The 25,280-nt window shown below is 46.9% G+C and overlaps 1 protein-coding gene across 3 annotated transcripts in view; it reads left to right on the plus strand.

Annotated features, from left to right (window-relative positions):
- The first annotated feature begins 11,330 nt into the window (after window positions 1–11,330).
- TEDC1 (tubulin epsilon and delta complex 1) overlaps window positions 11,331–25,280 on the plus strand; it is a 552,383-nt gene continuing 538,433 nt past the window's right edge. For all 3 annotated transcript variants that reach the window (XM_073610730.1, XM_073610728.1, XM_073610729.1), the window contains exon 1: window positions 11,331–11,531. In XM_073610730.1, the coding sequence (XP_073466831.1) occupies window positions 11,412–11,531 (120 nt within the window). In that variant the 5' untranslated portion in view covers window positions 11,331–11,411. The remainder of the gene's footprint in view (window positions 11,532–25,280) is intronic.

Consider the following 25,280-nt stretch of genomic DNA (forward strand, 5'->3'; position numbering starts at 1 on the left):
TCACTGTTTTATCTATCCAAAAGCAACCCAAAGAATGGAGGGAGAACTTGTGCTTTTACCTAAAGCTAAAGGCCCAGGGCTTGGTACCAAGGGGGTCCTTGAACCTGCTGATGTGCCTGGAACGGCAGGATCCACCGGGGCCAGACTTGGTTGGCTCTCCAAAGCCTCAACTCTTGCTCGCAACTCCTGACAGGAGGTTGCCAGTAAGCTCAGGGTGGTGTGAATCTGTGAAAAAGACGAGGCGACAGTCCATGGGTAACCTGCTCAGCATGAGAGCCTGAAGTACAGGGGAATAATAATCTTAATAGTTCCGCTTTGCGAGCCAAAACCAGATAACAACTACCCCTGCATCACAGTTCCACCATGAGTCTCAGGACATTCCAGGTTCTTTAAGGAGGGCGTGCAACCCTGTTCCAAACCCCTAGCCGGTGAAGGAGGGATGGAGGCAAAGTCTTATGCTGTGTACACACGAGCGGACTTTACGGCAGACTTTGTCCGGCATACTTTGACGGACTTTCCTACACACAATCAACCAAAGTCAGACGGATTCGTACGTGATGACGTATGACCGGACTAAAACAAGTAAGTTCATAGCCAGTAGCTAGGGATGAGCTTCGTGTTCGAGTCGAACCCATGTTCGACTCGAACATCGGCTGTTCGATCGTTCGCCGAATTGCGAACGTTATGGGCCGTTCGCGCTAAATTCGTGTGGCGCGTCACGGCCCATAATTCACTGCGGCATCGCAGTGCATTGCTGGCTGATGATTGGCCAAGCATGCACTATGACCCGCATGCTTGGCCAATCACAGCGCCGTCAGTAGAGAGAGCTGTAATTGGCCAAAGCCAGGGTGGCTTTGGCCAATTATGGCTCAGGGGATTTAGTACACACCCCACACTATATAAGGCCGCCTGCACGGCGGCCCTGTGTAGTGTGTGTTCCGGTGTGCTGAGAGATAGAGAGAGAGAGAGAGACAGTGTCATTTGATTTGAGTTAGATAGATTAGGCAGAACAGTCAGTCAGTTAGCTGCACTTACAGTGTATTGTGTATATATATATGCATCCCAGGTGTTGCATATATATATATACACTGTATTCAGTTTAGCTAGATCCGTTCCTGTTATCTTCTATCTAGACTATTTACATTTAATGCAGTGCGTCCTGCTCACAGTGTTCAGCTAGATCCGTTCCTGCTATTTACATTTAGTGCAGTGCGTCCTGCTCACAGTGTTCAGCTAGATCCGTTCCTGTTATCTTCTAGACTATTTACATTTAGTGCAGTGCGTCCTGCTCACAGTGTTCAGCTAGATCCGTTCCTGCAATTTACATTTAGTGCAGTGCGTCCTGCTCACAGTGTTCAGCTAGATCCGTTCCTGCTATTTACATTTAGTGCAGTGCGTCCTGCTCACAGTGTTCAGCTAGATCCGTTCCTGCTATTTACATTTAGTGCAGTGCGTCCTGCTCACAGTGTTCAGCTAGATCCGTTCCTGCTATTTACATTTAGTGCAGTGCGTCCTGCTCACAGTGTTCAGCTAGATCCGTTCCTGTTATCTTCTAGACTATTTACATTTAGTGCAGTGCGTCCTGCTCACAGTGTTCAGCTAGATCCGTTCCTGCAATTTACATTTAGTGCAGTGCGTCCTGCTCACAGTGTTCAGCTAGATCCGTTCCTGCTATTTACATTTAGTGCAGTGCGTCCTGCTCACAGTGTTCAGCTAGATCCGTTCCTGCTATTTACATTTAGTGCAGTGCGTCCTGCTCACAGTGTTCAGCTAGATCCGTTCCTGCTATTTACATTTAGTGCAGTGCGTCCTGCTCACAGTGTTCAGCTAGATCCGTTCCTGCTATTTACATTTAGTGCAGTGCGTCCTGCTCACAGTGTTCAGCTAGATCCGTTCCTGCTATTTACATTTAGTGCAGTGCGTCCTGCTCACAGTGTTCAGCTAGATCCGTTCCTGTTAAATTCCTACTGACCGGCAGGCTTGTCTGGTTACAGTATATAAAGCTACCTGAAGAAAATTACAGGTGTTCTATTTGATCCTATTAGTACCACGGTCAGGCAGCTAGACTATTTACATTTAGTACAGTGCGTCCTGCTCACAGTGTTCAGCTAGATCCGTTCCTGTTATCTTCCTACTGACAGGCAGGCTTGTCTGGTTACAGTATATAAAGCTACCTGAAGAAAATTACAGGTGTTCTATTTGATCCTATTAGTACCACGGTCAGGCAGCTAGACTATTTACATTTAGTACAGTGCGTCCTGCTCACAGTGTACAGCTAGATCCGTTCCTGTTATCTTCCTACTGACAGGCAGGCTTGTCTGGTTACAGTATATAAAGCTACCTGAAGAAAATTACAGGTGTTCTATTTGATCCTATTAGTACCACGGTCAGGCAGCTAGACTATTTACATTTAGTACAGTGCGTCCTGCTCACAGTGTTCAGCTAGATCCGTTCCTGTTATCTTCCTACTGACAGGCAGGCTTGTCTGGTTACAGTATATAAAGCTACTTGAAGAAAATTACAGGTGTTCTATCCCAGCTTAGTGCAGCTACAGGCCATTAGTATGTCTGGAAGGCCAAGAAGGAGAGGCAGACAGTCACAAGCCAATAAGAGAGGGCAAGCAGGCTCTGTGTCTAGTGCTGGTCGTGGAGACGGTGCATCCTCATCAGCACGTGGCCATGGGACACGCTTGGCCTTTTTTTCGGCAGCTGGCCATGTTGAGCCGCAACATGCGGAAGACTTGGTCGAGTGGATGACCAAGCCGTCCTCATCCTCCTCATCCTCTCTCACCCATGCCCAGGGTGCTTTGTCTGGCAAAGCAGCGGCCTCTTCCCTCAGCTCAATGTCATCAGTGACTCCTTCCCTAGCTCCACCATGTCCTCATGAGGATTCCCTCGAACTGTTTGACCACAGTGTTGGGTACATGCTCCAGGAGGATGCCCAGCGTTTGGAAGGCTCTGATGACGATACTGAGCTCGATGAAGGCAGTAACATGAGCACGGACAGAGGGGGTGCCCAAGAAGGACAGCAATCTGGCAGTCATGCTCCCCCTGCTGCAGCATACTGCCAGGTTTGCTCCAGTGATGAGGAGGGAGGGGATGATGAGGTCACTGACTCAACGTGGGTGCCTGATAGGAGGGAGGAGGAGGAGGAGGAGGAGGAGGAGGAGGCGGCAGCACATCACCAACGAGGCAGGATGCCCTCCAGGGGCCAGCCTAAGGGCAGCACATTGACTGCATCACACCCCAAAGCTCCACATGGGCAGGGCGCTGCAGTCTCTGCGCGTTATTCAAAAAGTTCTTTGGTGTGGGCCTTTTTTGAGACGAGTGCATCAGATCGCACCGCTGCTATTTGCAACATATGTCTCAAGCGTATCTCGCGTGGCCAAAATATCTCCCGCTTGGGTACCACATGCTTGACCAGACATATGTTGACCTGCCATGCAGTTCGTTGGCAAGCGTATCTAAAAGACCCACACCAAAGAACAAAGAGGATCTCTCCTTGCTCCTCATCAGCTGAGATTTCCAACCCCACTAGACCTTCAGTCCTCTCTGAGACCTGCAGTGAGAGGAATGAAGGTGTAGAATTAGGTGTGTCACAGCCAAGTACTTGTGGGCAATCTGCTTTTGGTACACCGACGTCAGATTGTACCAGGCAAATTTCCCTGCCCCAGCTGCTGCACCGCCGAAAGAAGTTTGCTCCCAGCCATCCACATGCCCAGCGGTTGAATGCTAGCTTGGCAAAATTGCTAGCATTTCAACTGCTGCCTTTTCAGTTGGTAGACTCTGCCCCCTTCCGTGAGTTTGTGGAATGTGCGGTTCCTCAGTGGCAGGTACCCAAACGCCACTTTTTCTCACGGAAGGCGATTCCGGCTCTCTACCGGCATGTGGAAGGCAATGTCCATGCCTCGCTGGACAGGGCGGTCAGCGGTAAGGTGCATATTACCGCTGACTCATGGTCCAGCAGGCATGGACAGGGACGTTACCTAAGTTTCACGGCGCATTGGGTGACTCTGCTGGCAGCTGGGAAGGATGCAGGACAAGGTGCAGTAGTGTTGGAGGTTGTTCCGCCACCACGCCTCCAAAATGCTGATTGTGACACACCTCTCTCCTCCACCCCCTCCTCTTCTTCTTCCTCCATGGCCTCTTCCTCGGAACCAGCGGTGCTCCGTAGGCGTTCAAGGGGCTACGCAAGTACGCAGGCCAAAAGATGCCATGCGGTGCTTGAGCTGGTGTGCTTGGGGGACAGGAGCCACACTGGGGCAGAGGTTCTGTCAGCTCTGCAGGGGCAGGTTCAGAGGTGGTTGACGCCACGCCAACTTAAGGCAGGAATGGTGGTGTGCGACAATGGCACCAACCTCCTCTCTGCCCTCCGACAGGGACAAATGACCCATGTGCCCTGTTTGGCTCACGTCCTTAACTTGGTGGTGCAGCGGTTCTTGGGCAGGTACCCGGGCTTACAGGATGTCCTGAGGCAGGCCAGGAAAGTCTGTGTGCATTTCCGCCGGTCATATAATGCCAGTGCTCGGCTGACGGACCTCCAAAAGGAGTTTAACCTGCCCAAGAACCGCCTAATCTGTGACATGCCCACCAGGTGGAACTCAACGTTGGCCATGCTGCAGCGGCTGCACACGCAGCAGAGGGCCATCAATGAGTACCTGTGCGACTATGGCACCAGGACAGGGTCAGGGGAGCTTTGTTTTTTTTCCCCACGCCAGTGGGCCATGATCAGGGATGCATGCACTGTCCTGTCACCATTCGAGGAGGCCACGAGGATGGTGAGCAGTGACAGTGCATGCATCAGTGACACTGTCCCCCTTGTCCACCTGTTGGAGCACACGCTGCGTGGAATAATGGACAGGGCACTTGAGGCAGAACAGAGGCAGGAAGAGGAGGACTTCCTTAGCTCTCAAGGCCCCCTTTATCCAGACAGTGTTCCTGCGTGCCCGCCGATCACACAGGAAGAGGACGAGGAGGAAGAGGAGGAGGAGGAAGATTGTGTCAGTATGGAGGTGGAGACTGGCACTCAGCATCAGCAGCAGTCTTTAAGGGATCAGTCCCAAGAAACACATGGACTTGTACGTGGCTGGGAGGAGGTGGCTGCGGACCATGTCGTTCTTAGTGACCCAGAGGACTCCGGACCGAATGCCTCAGCAAACCTACGCTGCATGGCCTCCCTGATCCTGCAAAGCCTGCGTAAGGATCCTCGTATTCGTGGTATCAAGGAGAAGGACCAATACTGGCTGGCAACCCTCCTTGATCCACGTTACAAGGGTAAGGTTGCGGACCTTATCTTGCCATCGCAGAGGGAGCAGAGGATGAAACATCTTCGGGAGGCCTTGCAGAAAGGTCTGTGCAACGCGTTCCCAGAGACTGGGAGGTTACAAACTCCTGTTTCTGGACAACGTGTTGCTGAGGCTTCGGTCAGTCAAAGAAGGAGCGGTGGAGAAGGTGGCCGTCTGACCGATGCGTTCAGACAATTTTTTGGTCCGCAGCCCCAAGGTATGATCGGTTCCAGCAACCATCGCCAGCGTCTGTTTTACATGGTGCAGGAATACCTAGGGGCAAGATCAGACTTGGACACCTTTCCCACCGAAAATCCTCTGGGTTACTGGGTCTTGAGGATGGATCACTGGCCAGAGCTTGCACAGTATGCAATTGAGCTACTGGCCTGTCCTGCATCCAGCGTTCTTTCGGAACGCACATTCAGTGCTACTGGAGGCGTGGTAACCGATCACAGGGTGCGTCTGTCCACCGACTCGGTCGATCGGCTGACCTTCATAAAAATGAATGAGTCTTGGATCACCACCAGCTACCAAGCACCTGATGCTGATGTAACCGAATAATTTTTTTTGAAATCTCAGATCCCTTCAAAGACTGCCTATGCTGATGCTGAGTGACTATCCCTGAGTAATTATCCTCTTCCTCCTCAATCATCACGCTGATAGCTTGTAAGAACATTTTTGGTTCTGGGCGCCACCACCAGTGCCTAAGGCACAATTTTTCAGCCCCTGTTTAACAGGGGCGTGTAATTACAATTTTTGATGCAATACTTTGCAGCAGGGCTCGTTCCTGCGTTCCAACTAGAGTGTCTGTGAGGGGTTGCAGTGTTGTGGCACCAGCACCAGTGCCTAGGGCCCAATTTTTCTGCCCCTGTCTAACAGGGGCGTGTAATTACAATTTTTGATGCAATACTTTGCAGCAGGGCTCGTTCCTGCGTTCCAACTAGAGTGTCTGTGAGGGGTTGCAGTGTTGTGGCACCAGCACCAGTGCCTAAAGCCCAATTTTTCTGCCCCTGTCTAACAGGGGCGTGTAATTACAATTTTTGAAGCAATAATTTGCAGCAGGGCTCGTTCCTGCGTTCCAACTAGAGTGTCTGTGAGGGGTTGCAGTGTTGTGGCACCAGCACCAGTGCCTAAGGCCTAATTTTTCAGCTCCTGTTCAACAGGGGCATGTAATTACAATTCTTGATCTAATATTTCACAGCAGGGCCCTGTGAGGGCTTACAGTGTTGTGGCCACAGCAACACCTAAGGCCCAAATTTCTGCTGAGTATATAGGGCAGGACCCTACTTTCAAACATCTAACTTACAAACGACTCCTACTTGCAAACGGAAGGAGACAACAGGAAGTGAGATGAAATCTACCCCTAGGAAGGGAAATTCTCTCCTGTAAGAGTTAATATGGGAAAACAATTTCTCCTTTCCACTGATGCTTTCCAATCCTTGTTCCACAAAAAAACCCAAATTTTCAAAAAACATTTTTCATTGGGACAAAAAAGTGAGGTGAAATCTTCTGAAGAGGAGGAAAGACAGCAAAACAAATGTCACAGGGGTGATAACCCTTCCCTATGTTTTCCAAAAAGCTTAGAAAAGATTTTTTGGCTGGAGCTAAACACGTTAAAAATGTTCAAAATTACAAACAGATTCTACTTAACAACAAACCTACAGTCCCTGTCTTGTTTGCACCGCCTGTATACTGCTGTTCAGAGTATATAGGGCCTGGTGGCCCCACACCTTTCCTTATTTTAATTTGGGTGCGGGGTTCCCCTTAATATCCATACAAGACCCAAAGGGCCTGGTAATGGACTGGGGGGTACCCATGCCGTTTGTCTCACTGATTTTCATCCATATTGCCATGACCCGACATGACATTAAACCCGCAAGCAGTTTTAAATGAGATTTTTTCCTTTAAAAATGACATTTGGTGCAGGGACTGTTCTAAACATGGGAAACACGCGTCACTTTACAGGCATACTATAGACACCCCCCAGGTACGATATTTAAAGGAATATTTCACTTTTTTTTTTTTACTTTAAGCATCATTAAAATCACTGCTCCCGAAAAAACGGCCGTTTTTAAAAGTTTTTTTTGCATTGATACATGTCCCCTGGGGTAGGACCCGGGTCCCCAAACCCTTTTTAGGACAATACCATGCAAATTAGCCTTTAAAATGAGCACTTTTGATTTCGAACGTTCGAGTCCCATAGACGTCAATGGGGTTCTAACGTTCGTGCGAACTTTCGGTCCGTTCGCGGGTTCTGGTGCGAACCGAACCGGGGGGTGTTCGGCTCATCCCTACCAGTAGCCAATAGCTGCCCTAGCGTTGGTTTTTGTCCGTCGGACTAGCATGCTTTTCAACCTTTTCGATGTTTCAAATCTAAGTCCGTCAAACTTTTGAGAAAACAAAGTCCGCTGGAGCCCACACACGATTGAATTGTCCGACGGACTCCGGTACGCCGGACCAAGTATGCCGGAAAGTCCGCTTGTGTGTACGCGGCATTAGCCATCCGCTGCCTGTGAGATGACCTATGCCACCGAGAACAAACTGTCACAAGCAAGAGTTATAACCTAATGTGCCACAACTTACTCCAAGGAAAGGAATATCTCTTTACTTTTTTTTCCTCCCTTTCTACAACCTCCCAACAGTGATCGTGGGTAATGACAAAGAATACATTGTGCAGGACTGAAAACGTGTCAGTCTCAAGAACTACCGAGGCCGAGTTACCTGAGGCGTATCAGGCAAATTAAAAACGTAAACTCAGGCCTATGAAACCTGGACACGTGTCAGGTAAGTGATACGAATAGTGAGATGTCATGACGTATGAAGCGTAAGTCATATGAGAAACGAATGAGTAGACTTGCCACCGCACAATTCAATTAGAAACGATCATTTCAATCCGTTAGTACCTATAGACGTGATAGATAAACCTGCAGTGGAGTTTTGCCGTAATACCTACAGTGTGAGGCTATGATCATGTACCGTGTATGCGATGACAATGAACCTGGTGTAAGGGGAAAATTAAGTATGCGTTACAAGTCTAAGAAAGGGTTCACCATATGAATTACAGAGGCTGAGTAACCTGAGATGAAGCAGGCCAATTAAAAATGGAAACTCAGGCCTACAGAACCTGAAGGCCTGTTGGGTCAAATGTGGTGAGTAGTGCAACGACAACATATAAAAAGCAGTCTAACGTCTACTGTATGAAAAACTGGTGAGGAGACTTGCCACCGCACAAGCCAATTAGAAACGATCACCTCAACCCGCTGTTACCTATAAACGTGATAAGCAATACTGCAGTAGTGAAAGCCGTGACCTAAAAACGTGAAGGCAAAACATGTACCAAGTATGGAAATGACGAGACACTGGTAAGCAAAGATACTGATATCAAAAGTACATCAAAAGCAACCATAACTTACTTTCGACCTAGATTCTCACTTATCCTTTAAGGCCTGCACCTGGTGACCAAGGCCAACCCTGAAATACAATGTATGAGTAGGACTGAAAACGTGTCCACCCCCTGAAATACAGAGGCTGAGTAACCTGAAGCATGGCAGGCAAATTAAAAAGTAACTCAGGCCTAAGGAAAACCTGAAGATGTGTCAGGCAACTATAGGAGTGGTGAAATGTTATGATGCATGAAAACGTAACATGAACCGCGTTAGAAACTGATGATGAGGCTTGCCACCACACAAGCCAATTAAAAAACGAACATCTCAATCCGTTAGCACCCATAACCATGATGGGTGACCCCGCAGTGGTAGAACTCCGTAAGGCCTAAAACACAAAGAAATGATCACGTAATAAGTATGAGCTTAGCAACCGGCATAGGGTGAAATAACACCTACCTGAGCTGAGCAAAGCTACCACCGGAACAATGCATGGATTGTCGAAATCAGGTTTGAACACAAAATCACCATCGTAATGAACCATCACATGGCTAGTGGAGTAGTGGACACAGTGAGTGAACTCTGAGCAGGGGCGGTCTGGATAAGATGTGCTAACCAACCTGTGAGATGCCTAGGTACAACTGGCAGGTGCCCTTACTAGCTACTCCCCAGTGATGTAGTGGGAAGCGAGCTGTGCCGACAGTAGGAACAAGGTGGTATGCCGCGCTGCCCCAAAATCCCACATGCTAAACTGAGGCTCACTCAACCGATCAAAAACTGCGGCAACAAGCCATGCGCTGAGGACCTGATAAGTATAAACCCATGCTGCAACAACACGCACGTCATGTGGACCTAGACACTGTGACCCAATAAGGCTCTATCAACACAACCCCACAACAAACTTCAATGACCAATACCAAACCACACCAGTATCCTGCCTCCCCCTAACACCCATGCGACCGTCACCGTGGGGAAGCGTGTGCTCTAACACAAACACACAAGAAATGTGGGTCTGTGAAACCCGAACCATGTATGACTGAATACATGGCACTCACTGAGCTCACTAAACTGAACACCGATTGTCTGATCACATACCCACTCCAACCGGAAACCTGAAAAATAAACCGATATGTGTGAGATGCAGTCCTGTTAGACGCTTAGATACTACTTAGAGCCTCGAACTGCGGTAAGAGTACCCGAAACAGGGGGATATAGACCTTATGAGGCCGATTGCATGACTTCCCACCTAACACCTAAAACAACCTACCTACAGTGTGAGGATATGATTTTTTTTTTTTTAAACCACAGATGAACAAGAAGTGGTAGATAGCATAAGCTAAGATGGGGATGACCCAGATTCAGTGCGTGCACATGTGACCCCCTGAACCATGCTAGGTGTGTGGGGTGCCTAGTACTGGGAGGTACCCTAACTTATCCACCCCCGGTATCCCGTGGCCGGATATGGGCTGCGCCTGAGTCGTGCCCCGATAGCAGTGCTTGTCCCGGTACAAATAAAACAAGGTGGTAACACAGAGTTGCCCCGATGACTTAACCGATGCCCAGAAGAAATATACGCACAACATAAACCAAAGAAATGTGTAAGAACTGGTCACCTCTCACTGGAAGAAAGCCGCTGAACTCGATACAACCCTTCTCCCCCAGATGCCCACTAACACGCATCAGCCCTCTCTAAGCCCAAAAACCTGCCGAGGTGCCAGGGTCCAGCAGAGACCCTCGCACCAGCAACATGGCCATCGTATCAGGGACCACCGATGGCCAGTGTGACAGAGGGGACACCACAACCGCCCGTGGCCAAGAATCACCCAAACCCCCAACTTCACATGAATACCCAGTGTCCTATCCCTACCTGTCTTTGACAGTCACAGTGCGTCAGATGACACCATCCCTCATGGAAACAAGTTGTGCAACATTCCGATGCAACAACCCACCGACAGAGGAACCCCCAACAGTACCCACCCCTCCCCTCGATGCCATGCTCTGCCCCCCCTCCATGACACACAAAGATGCTGCGGCCCCTCCCCAGCCCATACCTGTAACCCCGAGCAAGAAAGCGGGGAGAAGCGACGCATGCTGCAGCCACACGACCTCTGTTGATCCGAAACCCGGAAATGACGTTAGCAAGTCGCCCAGAAATGATGCCTATTAACCGTCCGCAAAAGAAACGTTGACAGGAAATGGAGCCTAGAGGGCGGGCTTAAATACAGCACGACTCCTCCTACACATCCACGCTGACCTGCGGTCAGCCCTCCCAGTTAGCTTAGTGAAAAAGCATTAAAATGACACATAAATGATCAAAAAACATGTTTTTTCAAGTGTTTGGGAGTGAAACTCGAGTATCTATGAATTTGGAATGTTATGCCTGAAGTGAAAAAATACACTGCTAGTGCATGCTATGAGACATCTCCAAAGTTTAAAAAACGATATCCTGGTTTAGACAGCGATATATATTTGATACAAACCTTCTAGATTGTTGAGAAAAATTAAGAACACATTTGAAGTTGAGGAACAAAAATTACTCAAAAAATATCAATGTACTATTACTTATTATGTGAACACAATCAGTAGTCGCTTCTTCCAGAAACAAAGATGGCTGCTAGTGACAGAACACGAGACTTTACTATAGCTGCACCGCGACTATTTCCGGTGTACGTTTGACATTTCCGCTCGTTGCCTAGAAACGGAGGGCAGCAGCAGCAGCCTTTCAAACTGCAAAAGTGAAGGAAATGAAGAGGGGCAGTAATATCAAACATGCTTTATGTGCATTGTGTCGGGTTTTGTCTTTTTGCGGGTGTGTGTCGGATCCGGAGACTTTTAGAAAAGCAAAGTTTAACCGCCCAGAAGCAGTAAGTGCTCGCGTTTGTGATATGGCTGATCTAGCTGTTGTATTTGGTATTTTTTTTGCTAACAGTGGTCTGTGGTATTCCTTTTATAATTTTTTGCTAGGTATGTCTGAAGCAATTTACTGTCGTGGTCTCCTGGACATCAGTAATGCAACTATAAGAGTCTGTAATTCCCATCTCCAGGGCCTCTTGCTGTCTGGGGCAATCTCGAATGAAATATATATATATATATATATATATATATATATATATATATATATATATATATACACACGTGTAGCATATTTTATTTTTATTTTAGAAAATAACTTGGAACCCCAAAACAGTATTTTCTGAAAGCGGCCCCGGAGAATGAAATGGTGGTGGTTGCAGTTTTTTATGTCACACAGTATTTACGCAGTTAATTATCAAACGCAAATGTTCAGGAAAAAGCTAGCGGCTGAAAAAAAAGGGTTAAAACGACCTGCAAAGCACCGCTTTGCTGGCGGTTCTGCAGCGGTGCCCATTCAGTTTAATGGGCAGGAACGGTGAAGGAAGCGGTGAATACACCACTCCAAAGATGCTGCTTGCAGGACTTTTTTTACAGTCCTGCAAGTGCACCGCTCCAGTATGAAAGCTGGGCTTTCACACTGGAGAGACAGGAGAAGCTCCTTACAGGCGCTACACAGGCGCTATTTTTAGTGCTGTAGCGCCTGTAAAGTGCCTCAGTGTAAAAGGGGTCTAATGCATCTACCTTCTAGGTCGAGCACTACATGTAGAACCTTGTAAGGAAGAGATTTACTCAGTAAAATAGTCACACCCCTTGCGTAACAGGAATATGTTGAAATGACTGCTGTATCCAGGGTCTGCCTAATGCAAGGATCCTGTTGCCCATAAGATATTTCCTTTCCTGTAAAACCCCTGCAAAAACAACAGTAAAGCACCGCTAAAAATAGCGGCACTTTACCGCCCACACCCCAGTGCGACAGGGGCCTTATTCTTTTGTTGGAAATTTGAATGACTCTGTATGCCATAGTTAACGTGTATATCCCACCTCCCTTTAACCAGCGGGTCTTGTACACTATGTATGAAAAATTAGCCACACTTCAATTCTCTGGACTGTATATAGCCAGAGACTTCAATTCCATACTAGATCCGTCTCTGGACTCCTCCAGTCTCAACAGAGTTTATACCCTTGATTTATTTCAATGGGCACAAGCCTTTAATTATACGGAAATTTTGGAGATAAAAGCATCAAACCGCAAGGGCTTACTCCTCCTATTCCTCCACTAAATAAATCAGGATCCAGGATTGACCTGGTCTTTGGCAATACCGACGGCAGTGAGGGAGATCTTGTATTTCAGTGCATTCATAAATACGCAGTTGTGACCAAGTGGCAACACAAACGTGATGCAGACTGCCACATGGTTTCGAAACGCACGGCAAAGTGTGCATTTTCTGTGGGTTGCCGTGCATTCAGAAAAACGCAGATGCGAACCCAGCCCAAATGGCACTGTGAGTAACATGCATTTTTTGTGGGCATTGCCATGCGTTTCCTGTGCGGGTTGCCTGAGCAAGCATGCACGAGTACCCTCATAGAAAGTGGGTTGCTATGGGGGCACTCGGCCTTGGGGGAGCAGGAGGATCGCATCTACTCTATGCAAAACAATTGCAAAGATCAGGTAGGTATAACCTGTTCTTTTCTAAAATTTGCGTTTAGAATCACTTCCACTTCCTGCTTGTACTCTATTAACTGCAGAGAGGAATGAAGTGTGGGTGGGAATAACACCATACCATTCCATCCCTTTCACCACCCACAAGGCCCCAAAAACACCCACAGCAGTGGTGGCTGGTGGTCGAAATAATCCCCCCCCCCCCGGCGATCCTCTTGCACTAAAGCACGAAACCACACGTGATCAGTGGCCTTGCCTTATACTGCGGTCGAGGTGCGGGGAGGAGGACAAGGTGGTGGTGCACTGCTGAATCCGGGGTAGGCTGCTGCCAGGGCCGATGCTTCTCCTGCCTGGCCAAACAGGAGACCCCTTCTAAGAGTTCCCAATTTAAATTAATATGTGCTAATGTCTTTCTGGAAATAGCAGGAAGACATTAGCGCATATTCATTTGCTAATGTCACAAGTGGGTGGGCTTTGACCCCCGAGCCCACCCTTTTTTAAGCCAATTCGAGCCTCTGGCTCTAATCTTGTGCTTCAGAAAAAACCAACCCACATTGAAATCCATGCGTTAGTGGCCAGTCGCATGGATTAGGGGGGGTGGAGCTCCTGTGCCCCTAATGGATGGGCTGCTGGCACACATTAACCCTTAGACCCACCCACCTCAATTCCCAAAGCTGGTACAAGTGACTCCCATAACCCACCCTGAAACTACAGCGGTTCAGAGAATCAAGGGAGATGTAGTATCAGGACTGGCAAAGAAAGGAAACAGGAAGTCAGAACTTAGAAATTAAAGTGGTTGTAAAACCTTTTTGGTGACTTTTACTTATAGGTAAGCCTAGAATAAGGCTTACCTATAGGTAGTGGAAACATCTCTTAAACTGCACATGTTTAGGAGATTTCACTTGCAGTGCACCAATGTCGTCATCGGCACATGCTCTGTGAAGAAACGGACCACCGTGCCATTTCTTCCCCCAGCGTGTGCCGTGACTGACGGCTCCCGCACGCGAGTGACGTTACGCGACTCCGGCCAGTCACAGAGCCGGAGTCCGTGGCCCCGGAAGGAAGAGGCTGCAGCCTGCTCAGGGGACAGCACGGGCTTCGTTTGCAGGTAAGTGTCATATAATGGGCTAGTATGCAATGTATACTAGCCCATTATGCTTTTCATTTGCAGGCTTTGTGGGGAGCAAAAGAGGAAGGAAAACCCAAACTGACAGTGTAGCTGTGATCCATTCACATACGCAACGTATCTTGTTTTTGGGGAGGAAAAACTGGAGATATTTTAACCACTTGCCGTCGGTCCACTGTCAAATGACGGAGGGACGGTACGGCTCTCACTCTGGGTGGATGTTATATGATGGCACACACGAATGGCTGTGCCCGTGGCGACCCCCGATCTCTGTAAAGAGCCGCTGACGCGGCTCTTTAACCATGTGATCGGCTATGACCAATCACAGCCAGTCACATGTAAATACAGGAAGTGCCGTTAATCGTTTCTCATCGCCTCACACTGACAGAGTGTGCAGCGAGGAGCCAAGCAGCAGCATCTTCTCGCAGGGGAGAACAGGGCACGTAATCAGGGCACTGATTATTAGTGCCCTGATTACAGTAAAGCCCCAGAAATACCACCAATGCAGCCTTTTGGTGCCGATAAGTACCAATTCATCAGCGTACATCAGTGAAGGAGAAAAAATTACTTATTTACAAATTGTACTGACAAACTACAAAACCAGCTCATTGTAGCTCTATAGGGCAGCCGCTCTGTGCAGAATCGCATATATATTTCTGCATTTTTGGGTGGGCGTGTGCACCTGCCCGCACTGATTTGTCACAGCACAGATCAACTGGTGCCAGCCAGTGAATGACCGCCGGTGATCGGCTTTGAGTCTCACAGAACACGGCACTGTGAGTGTAAACAGCACAGTGCTGTGTTCAGTGAAAGGGTAAGCAGGAAATAAAGACTAGATCCACAATAAAAGCAGTACACACAAACACGTTAGGCACATATTTGCCCCTTGATCTCCTTCCTGTCCAGTGTAATTGGTACAGGGACTGTGCATATTATTGGCACTGGTGATGTCAGTTTGCGCTCGCCGACCCCCCCCCCCCCCCCCGGCGTCAGTGTCAGATTGACCACCGCAGTATCGCAGTCGCTGATTGCCGCCATTACTAGTATAAAAAAATAAATAATATATTAAAATTCCAGTATACACCCGTAGCCAAAAGTTTTGAGTGATACAAATATAAATTTTCAGTCTGCTGCTTCAGTGTCTTCTCAATCTTTTTGTCAGATGTTACTATGGTATACTGAAGTATAATTACAAGCATTTCATAAGTGTCAAAGGCTTTTGACCATTACAGTTTATGCAAAGAGTCAATATTTGCAACGTTGACCCTTCCTTCTTTTTCAAGAGCATGCCCGTGTGAATTGCAGGTGCCAATCAACTCCTGGGCCACATCCTGACTGGCAGCCCCATTCTTGCATAATTATTGCTTGGAGTTTGTCATAATTGGGGGGGGGGGGGGGGGGGGTTGGTTGTTCACCTGCCTCTTAAGGATTGACCACAAGTTCTCAATGGAATTAAGGTCTGTGGAGTTTCCTGATCATGGACCCACTATTTTGATGTTTTGTTCCCCAAGCCACTTGGTTATCACTTTTGCCTTATGGCAACGTGATCCATCATGCAGGAAAAGGCATTGTTCATCACCAAACGGTTATTGGATGGTTGGGAGAAGTTGCTCTCCGAGGATGTTTAAGTACCATTCTTTATTCATGGCTGTGTTCTTAGGCAAAATTGTAAGTGAGTCCACTCCTTGGCTGAGAAGCAACCCCCCACATGAATGGTCATTGTGCGTTCAGATGCACTTACACCTGCCTGCTGCCATTTCTGAGCAAACTCTGCACTGGTGGTGCCCCGATCCCACAGCTGAATCAACTGTAGGAGATGGTCCTGGTGCTTGCTGGACTTTCTTGGGTTCCCTGAAGTCTTCTTCACAAATGCAGTGGAAATGTTTATGGGAATAAGTTCATTTTCATGACAAAGAGGGACTTAATTGCAATTCATCTGATCACTCTTCAGAACATTCTGGAATATATGCAAATTGCCATCATAAAAACAGACTTTGTGAAAATTCATATTTTGTGTCATTCTCAAATCTTTTGGCCATGGCTGTACAGTATATCCTTTTTATTTTGTAGACACTAACTTTCACACAAATCTATCAAACAACGCCTGAACTTTAACATAAACCTATCAATTTACACTTGCACTTACACTTGTAAGTCCCTGGGTTAAAAACAGGATAGGGTCTGTAGGTTTGTTCAAGTGGATGTAAACCCACTCTCTTGCCTTCTAAACTACTGCCGTAGTGGTTATCTATAAGGATATACATGTCTCCTGCATGTATCTTTACCTGTTAAATGTCTCCCCTCTGTCTGTTATGAGACCCAAAAAAACCTGCAGATTCTGTGGGTGGGTCTATTGTCCAGAGCTCGGTGGGTGGAGTCGTGATGTCAGACTCCCCGCCCACCTCTACACTCCCCTTGTCAAAATGCCTTTTCTTCTGTGTATTTCTTACGCTGAACTTCTGCTATGATCACTAACATCCAATCAAAACCCAGAAAAGTCACCACATGACTTTAGCATGCCCAATCATGCTGAGGTGTGGAGAAGCCAATCCTGGGAGAGCTGGAGAACAAAGGAGGAAGGGATCTGAAGTACACAGAATGTCTGTCTCTCTCAGGCTTGTGCATGAGATATGTAAATCGCCTGTCACTCACAGCAAGGGGGAGAAACAGACTCCTATTTCTCTGTCAGTTTTTATCTTGCTGAAAAAAGATAAGAGGACTGCACAGAGCTGGATTAACTCTTCGTGGCAGGACTGGGCACAGATGACATGAAATCCTATACTGTACAAGGTGCAAGCCTTAACCACTTCCAGACCGCCGCATGACGATGTACGTCCAAACTTTGAAGGGGTATATTGTTGTTATGGCAGCAGCTAGCTGCCATAACCCCGGTATCCCCGTTTTCGTGCGTCGGCTGGCTTTCTGAAAAAAGTGGTCCCTGCGGCGGATTCGCCGCGAGATCACTTTTATCGGTGGCGAGAGAGGGGGCCCTCCCCTCCCGCCTCGATCCGGTGCCCTCCGACGCTTACCGGAGCCGTCGGTAGCGGTGGAGGCGATCGCATCCGTCTCCGTCCTGTGCCTGGAGACGAGTGAGGCTAAGATGGCGCCCACTCGTCTCCATGACACTGCTGGGCGGAAGCGACGTCAAAACGTCACTTCTGCCCACGCCTCTTAAAGGCATATTTTTTTAAATGTAATTTTTTTTTAAATTACTTTTTTTTTTTTTATTGCATTTTAGTGTAAATATGAGATCTGAGGTCTTTTTGACCCCAGATCTCATATTTAAGAGGTCCTGTTATGCTTTTTTCTATTACAAGGGATGTTTACATTCATTGTAATAGGACTAAAAGTGACACACTTTTTTTTTTTTTTTTTTTTTTTTAAACCGTGTAAAAAAAAAAAAATAATGTAAAATAAATAATAGAAATAAAAAAAAAAAAAATTAAAAAAACCCCCCCGTCCCGACGAGCTCGCATGCAGAAGCGAACGCATGCGCGAGTAGCGCCCGCATATGAAAACGGTGGTCAAACCAAACGTGAGGTATCGCCGCGACCGGTAGAGCCAGAGCAATAATTCTAGCCCTAGACCTCCTCTGTAACGCAAAACATGCAACCTGTAAAAATAAAAAATAAAAAATTGGGCTAACTTTACTGTTTTCTTATTTTATTGTGAAGTGAATTTTTTCCAAAAAAAGTGCGCTTATAAGACCGCTGCGCAAATACGGTGCAAAAAAAAGTATTGCAATGACCGCCATTTTATTCTCTAGAGTGTTCGAAAAAAAAAAAAACCTATATAATGTTTGGGGTTCTAAGTAATTTTCTAGCAAAAAAACATGTAATTTAAACAACAATTTAAACATGTAAACACCTAAAATCCAAAACGAGGCTGGTCCTTAAGTGGTTAAAAAAAAAAAATCGGAGAATACATTTTTTCCAACATTTTATTAAGAGATTTTAATATAAAATCTCCTATATCTATCTATCTATCTATCTATCTATCTATCTATCTATCTATCTATCTATCTATCTATCTATCTATCTATCTATCTATCTATCTATCTCTCAGAAAGTACCGGGCGGATCCATTGCACTTGCCGGTAATTAGAGGAGAGCAAAACTCTATGCCTGTACCAAGGAGATCTAAGTCGGGTGCAGTCATCTCTCTGCAGCAGGACTTGCGGGGATATCTTAACACAGTGCCTGTCGTGATCCCCTTAGACATGGCACCGCCATGAGCTCCTGGGCATCGCAAATTAACCACTTAAAGACGCATGCCCAGAGGGGCTAAATGGTGATTTGCCTATGTGAGCAAGGCAGATCGCCGTTCTGACAGGGGAGGACACAGATCTTCTGTTCCCACTAAGCGGGAACACGGATCTCTGTGTTTGCCCAGTCAGTCCATCCCCCACAAGGTTAACAAGCACCTCCTAGGGACACACTTCCCTTTGATCACCCCTGGTGTTAACCCCTTCCCTGCCAGTGTCATTGGTACAGTAAGAGTGCATATTTTTAGCACTGATCATTGTAATAACACTTCCCAAAAAAGTGTCAGGTGTCCGATTTGTCTGCTGCAATGATACAGTACCGCTAAAAAATCACTGAACGCTGCCATTACTAGTTAAAAAAAAGAATGGCATAAAAATATCCCATGGTTTGGTTTGCGCAAAAGTTATAGCGTCTACAATCAGTATAAACTTATTGGGATTTTTTTTAACAAAAATATGTAGCAGAATACATATTGGCCTAAAGTGATGAAGAAATTTTAGATGTGTGTTCTTTGTGAATGTCCATGTTAAAATTTGGTTCCCTTAATGTAGGAGGATTTAATATCCAACAGAAACTATCACAAATCTTATATAATATGCATAAACAGCAAGTCCATGTGCTCTTCTTACAAGAAATGCATTTTAAAACGCCATTAGTCCCGCCTATGCCTACTCTTCATTTCTCTCAGTGGTATTTTAGTAACAATTCAGTAGGTAAATCAAGAGGCCGTGCTATAGGCTTTCATAACTTGCTCCCAGTCTCGGACGTTCAAGTGGTAAGTAATCCTGGGGGAAGATTTCCTATTCTTAAATGTAAAATTAATAATATGCCGTTTACTTTGATTAATGTCTATGCTCCTAACCAGGGACAGATCCACATGTTGCTTATGCTCTTACGTAAATTATATCAATTGGCTGAAGGAAAAAAAGAAGTTACTTACTGGTAATGTTCTTTCCCGGAGTCTTTCAGGACAGCCACCTGAGAGACCTTGGCTCCTCCCCTCTGTAGGAAACACCTGCGCCAGCTTTCTTATAAATTTCCTCCTCCCCTGCTGGCTCCTCAGTTCTTTGAAGAGCACCTCTAGTTTGCTGGGGAGACACAAGAACATATGATACACATAATCAACTATATCACATTTCCTGCAAGGAAATCTTTATTTCTCAGTATACATTTGGGTGGGTACCCGGCTGTCCTGAAAGACTCCGGGAAAGAACGTTACCAGTAAGTAACTTCGTTTTTCCCCTAATCGTCTTTCAGGACAGCCACCTGAGAGGATAACCGAGCACTTACCCTTAGGGCGGGACCACAGCTTGTAGGACTTTGCGTCCAAAGGTCTGATCCTTGGCTGACCACAGGTCCACTCTATAATGTTTTACAAAAGTGGCGAAGCTGGACCAGGTTGCCGCCTTACAAATCTGTTCTGGCATTGCTCCAGCTCTCTCTGCCTGTGACGCTGCCATTGACCTTGTGGAGTGTGCCCTGATTCCTTCTGGGATCTGCATGCCCCTTAGTTTGTACGCCTGTTCAATGGTGTTCCTAAGCCACCTGGCTATAGTGCTTCTTGAAGCCTTATGCCCTTGCCTAGCTCCAGAAATTAAAATAAATAAAGAATCTGTCTTTCTAAGTGTTTTTGTTACCGCCAAATAATGTAAGACGCATCTCCTGACGTCTAAATTATGAAACTTTATTTCCTGTTCTTTCGAAGGATTTGAACAAAATGAGGGTAACACTATGTCTTGGTCTCGATGAAACTTCGAGGCCACTTTGGGCAGAAATCCCGGATCCATCTTAAAGACTATGCGATCTGGGAAAATCTGACAAAAGGGGGGTCTAATCGATAGGGCTCCTATCTCGCAGACCCTTTTGGCTGTAGTGATTGCTACCAAAAAGATTGCTTTCAGTGTCAGCATCTTTAGGCTGCAGTCTTTCAATGGCTCAAAGGGTTCTGCTGTCATAGTTTTCAGCACTAATGACAGGTCCCATTTTGGAAAGGCTGAACTCTGTATCGGCCTCTGCCTGCTCACGGATCTAAAAAGTCTGATTATCCATGGATTTGCTGCTAAGCGTTTTTCCTGGTAAACTGACAGTGCTGACACCTGGCTCTTTAGTGTACTGAGACTTAGGCCTTTATCTACACCACTCTGTAGAAATTCTAAGACTGCCATTGAGCTTTGTGTTTTGAAGTTGTTTTCTGCACACCATCTGCTAAAGCATTTCCATACTTTTTGATCTATAATCCGTGTCTCAACCTTTCTGCTTTTCAGCAGTGTCTCTATTAAACGTCTTGAGAACCCTTTTGCCTTTAGCAGCTGCTCCACAGATACCAGGCGGCTAAATTCCACCTTCCTACCTGGGGACAGTACACTGGGCCCTGTGAAAGTAGGTCTTCCTGGACTGGTAATAACCAGGGGGGCTCTATGGCGAGTTCTTTGAGCATAGAGAACCACGGTCTCCTGGGCCAGTGAGGTGCTATGAGAATCAGAGATGTGTTCTCTGTACGCAACTTTCTTATCACCGCTGGTATTAACACCGGTGGGGGAAAAGCATAACATCTCTTGAACGTCCAATTTTGTGCTAATGCATCTACCCCGAGAGCTCCATCTTCTCTTCTCAGGGAAAAGAATGCTTGAACTTTCCTGCTTTCTCTTGACGCAAATAAGTCCACCTGAGGTGTTCCCCATTGCTCTGTAATCTGCTGGAATACCTCTTGCTTTAGCACCCAATCGCCTTCTCTCACTCTCTTTCTGCTGAGGAAATATGCCACTTTATTTAAATCCCCTTTTAAGTGGATTGCTGATAACGAGAGTATGTTTTCCTCTCCCCAGCTCAGGATTTCCTTTGCTAAAGACCACAGGGCTCCGCTTCTGGTTCCCCCTTGTCTGTTTATGTAGGCGATTACCGATGAGTTGTCGGACCTGACCTGCACATGATGTCCCTTCAACTCTCTGTGGAAGGATTGAAGCGCAAACCATACTGCCTTCAACTCCTTCCAATTGGACGACCTTCTCCTCTCCTCCTTTCCCCAAGTCCCTTGTGAGATTTGGGAGTTTAAATGTGCTCCCCACCCTACGCCACTTGCGTCTGTGGTTAGAGTTTGGGAAATAGGTAGGATCCATAGCCTTCCTTTGTTTACATTTTCTGCTCTTCTCCACCACCATAGGGTCTTTTTTACCCCTGCTGGTATAAACACTTGTGTGTCCAGTGATTCCTGCTTGTGATCCCATATCTTTAATAGGAACATCTGTAATGGCCGAAAATGTAGGCTTGCCCATTGTACTGCTGGAATTTGCTGATGTTAGTAACCCCAACGTTGACATGATTTTTCTTATTGAACATGGTAGATTGGTCTGTATTCTTTTTATTTCTCTCTGGATTTTCTCTATCTTCTCCTTGGGTAGGAATATTCATTGTTGCACTGAATCTATTATATACCCCAAATACTTTACTTGTTGAGTGGGTTGTAGATTGGATTTTTCTACACTTATCAACCAACCTAGACTTTCCAGGAATTCCCGTGTGTATTCTAGGTTTTCTAGCAATCTCCCGGTGGAGTCTGCAAAAAGGAGAAGGTCGTCTAAATAGGCAATGATGGATATGCCTTTTAGTCACAATGGTGCCAGAGCTTCTGCCAGAATTTTTGTAAAAATTCTCGGTGAGGAAGAGAGGCCGAAGGGTAGAGCTCGGAACTGAAGGTGTAGGGTTTCTTTCCCTGTTTCTATTGCTAGTCTTAGAAACTTCTGGCAATTTTGGTGTATGGGTATGTGCAGGTACGCATCTTTTAAATCCAGGGAGACCATATAACAGCTTGGTGGTAACAGGGCCATCACTGAGTATATGGAATCCATTCTGAATCTTTTGTAAGTTATGGATAGATTTAAGGGTTTGAGGTTGAGAATTGGTCTGACCTTCCCCGAGGGTTTTTGCACTCCGAATATATGGGAGTAAAAACCCTGCGCTTTTTCTTCTTTTGGGACCTTGATTATTACACCTTGTTTTCTGAGATCCGTTATGGCACTCATTAACCCTCTGGCTTTCCCTCTGTTTTTTGGAAGCCTGGTGGTGTAAAATCTGTTTGGGGGTGAACTTGAAAATTCCAGGTAATACCCCTCTTTTATTGTTCTTAAAATAAACTGACTGGAGGATATCTCTTCCCATTGCGGGAGGAAGGCCCCCAGTCTTCCTCCCACTGGGACAACTTTGTCATTGTTTGTTTATTTTTGGCTTGTTCAGGAGGACGAAAAATCGCTCCTCCTTTGCCTTTCCCTCTCTGGACCCAAGGTCTTTTCTGGTTTTCTGCCTTGGGTGCAGAGAAACGGGATCTTGTGTCCCCTCTCTGCTTCCTTTTATTCTGGTATGGCTGACTCCAGGTTGCTTTCTGTTTCAGCGGAAACGCTTAATTTTTATCCGCTGTACGGTCCAGCACTTCTTCTAACCCTGGCCCAAACAGCAGGTCCCCTGAGGAGGGGATCCCGCAAAGTTTGGCTTTAGATGCGCAATCACCTTGCCATGCTTTTAGCCAAAGAGCCCTCCGTGTGGAGTTGGTTAGTGCCGAAGATCTGGCTGCCATGCGTATCATTTCTGCTGATGCATCCGCGATATACGCAATGCCTCGCAGAAGAGTGGGAAAAGAGGATAAAATCTGCTCTTTTGCAGTTCCTTCCTCGATGTGCGCCTGAATCTGGTTCAACCAGAACTCAACATTTCTGGCCACTACCGTGATTACCATGGCTGGCTTTAGGCTTCCCACTGTGGAGTCCCATGACTTTCTTAACAGGGAGTCCATCCTCTTATCCATTGCTTCAGATAAGACCCCCATGTCCTCAAAAGCTAGATCCGTATGTCTCGATACTTGTGAGAACGCCGCATCTAGCTTCGGGGTTTTATTCCACATTGATGATTTGTCATCTGAAAATGGAAAGCGTCTCTTTAAGGCTTTAGAAAAGAATGGCTTTCTTTCTGGTTCCTGCCACTCTTTTTTAATTGCCTACACTAAGACGTCATGAACGGGAAAATTCTTCTTTTCCTGTTCCCCTAAACCCACATACATTTGATCATGCAGGGATAAAGGTTTTTTCTCAGTTTGTATATCTAATGTGGTATGAATGGATCCCAGAAGATGGTCAACTTCTTCCAATGAGAGTTTGTACCGGGAGGGTTTCCTGGAATCCCCTTCCAGGGCCTCTCCTTCTGATTCTTGGGAGCCAGACGCTGCGCTGACCGGCTCCTCGTCTGCCTCCTCCCTAGGGGCTGATGCAGTGCCTGCACTAGTAGAAGGTAGTGCTTGTACTTTTGGTAGTTTTGTTTGTACTGTAGGAGGGGCAGTCTGCAGCTGTGGGATCTGAAACCCTTCAAAGAAGGTTTTAAAGGGTTCAAATGTATTTGATAATTCTTTAACAGAAGCTGCTAAATCACTGCCCTGCTCAGTGGAATGTTCCTGCACCAGTTTGCTAATACATTCTTTACACAATGCTTTCCCCCAGGAATCTTTAAGTGTGTTTTTACAGGAAGGGCACCTCCTCTTTGAGTTGTGAGAGGGCCTGGCTTTGTCTGTTTTCTGAAATCACATAAAAGACAAAACCCCACAGATTAACACTACCACAATCTTCTCCTGCAAAACTGCAGGTGCACAGCGTTTTTCATGTTGGCTTACCTCACCAGGGGCCCCATGAACCACCCTCTGACACCAGAGGGCACTTTACCCCCCCCCTATTTTGCTGGATGAATGGCTCCCGGGGGGGGAGTGGGGGGGCAGTGGGTTCAGGCCAGGGAAGTTCCACCCTACGTCCCCCTTACCTTAACATGGCTGGAGCTGGTCTCTTCTGGAGCTGCAGTCTGGTCTCTACCTTCTGCATCCGACATTTTGGTGTCACCACCGGAGCCTTTGCTGTCTCTACAGCATGTGCGGCTCCTCTCCAGCCCATGCCTGGCTCCTTTTAATGATTCGCGGCCGGAACCGGAAGCCGCAAACCCGGAAGTGCACGCCCCTTCCGCCGGACATGACGTGACCCGTCACAGGCGCCGTGCGGTCCCAATACCCGGCGTGATTACACTGCCAGTGCTTACACGCTGCTTGAGGGTATGGGACAGCTGGGCCTGCACCTCCTGTACCGCTCTCGGCTACTGAAAGGGAGCCCCACTGACCTCCATCTGCACTCAGGTATGTGGGGGTGACAATCCTCCTCCAGGTTAGTTGTTTGCCTGGACTGCCCAAGGAGCCTCTGCTCCTTTTTAGGACAACTGCCTGAGCCTCCTGACTCTCCTGGCTTGGTTCCTGTGGTGTTTCCCCTCTGGAGGAAACACAAATAACTGAGGAGCCAGCAGGGGAGGAGGAAATTTATAAGAAAGCTGGCGCAGGTGTTTCCTACAGAGGGGAGGAGCCAAGGTCTCTCAGGTGGCTGTCCTGAAAGAGGATTAGGGGAAAAATAGTCCTGGGAAGGGACTTAAACTATTATTCTTGATCTATTGCTAGACACTACATCTATTTCCCCTCATTTCTCTTTGTCCCAGCTCAATCGATTCAAGCACTGATTGCACAAATTTCAACTAGTAGATGTGTCGTGGGTGCTTCATCCGACTGAAGGTGATTACACATGTCACTCCCGAACACACGCTACATATATTAGGATTGACTTATTCCTTGTTTCACATAACTTGCTCGGCTGGCAACCTGGTGCATCGATTGGATCTCAACTCTGGTTGGATCATTCTC

The sequence above is a fragment of the Aquarana catesbeiana genome, linkage group LG13 (assembly GCF_042186555.1).
Source record: "Aquarana catesbeiana isolate 2022-GZ linkage group LG13, ASM4218655v1, whole genome shotgun sequence".
Taxonomy (NCBI): Eukaryota; Metazoa; Chordata; class Amphibia; order Anura; family Ranidae; genus Aquarana; species Aquarana catesbeiana.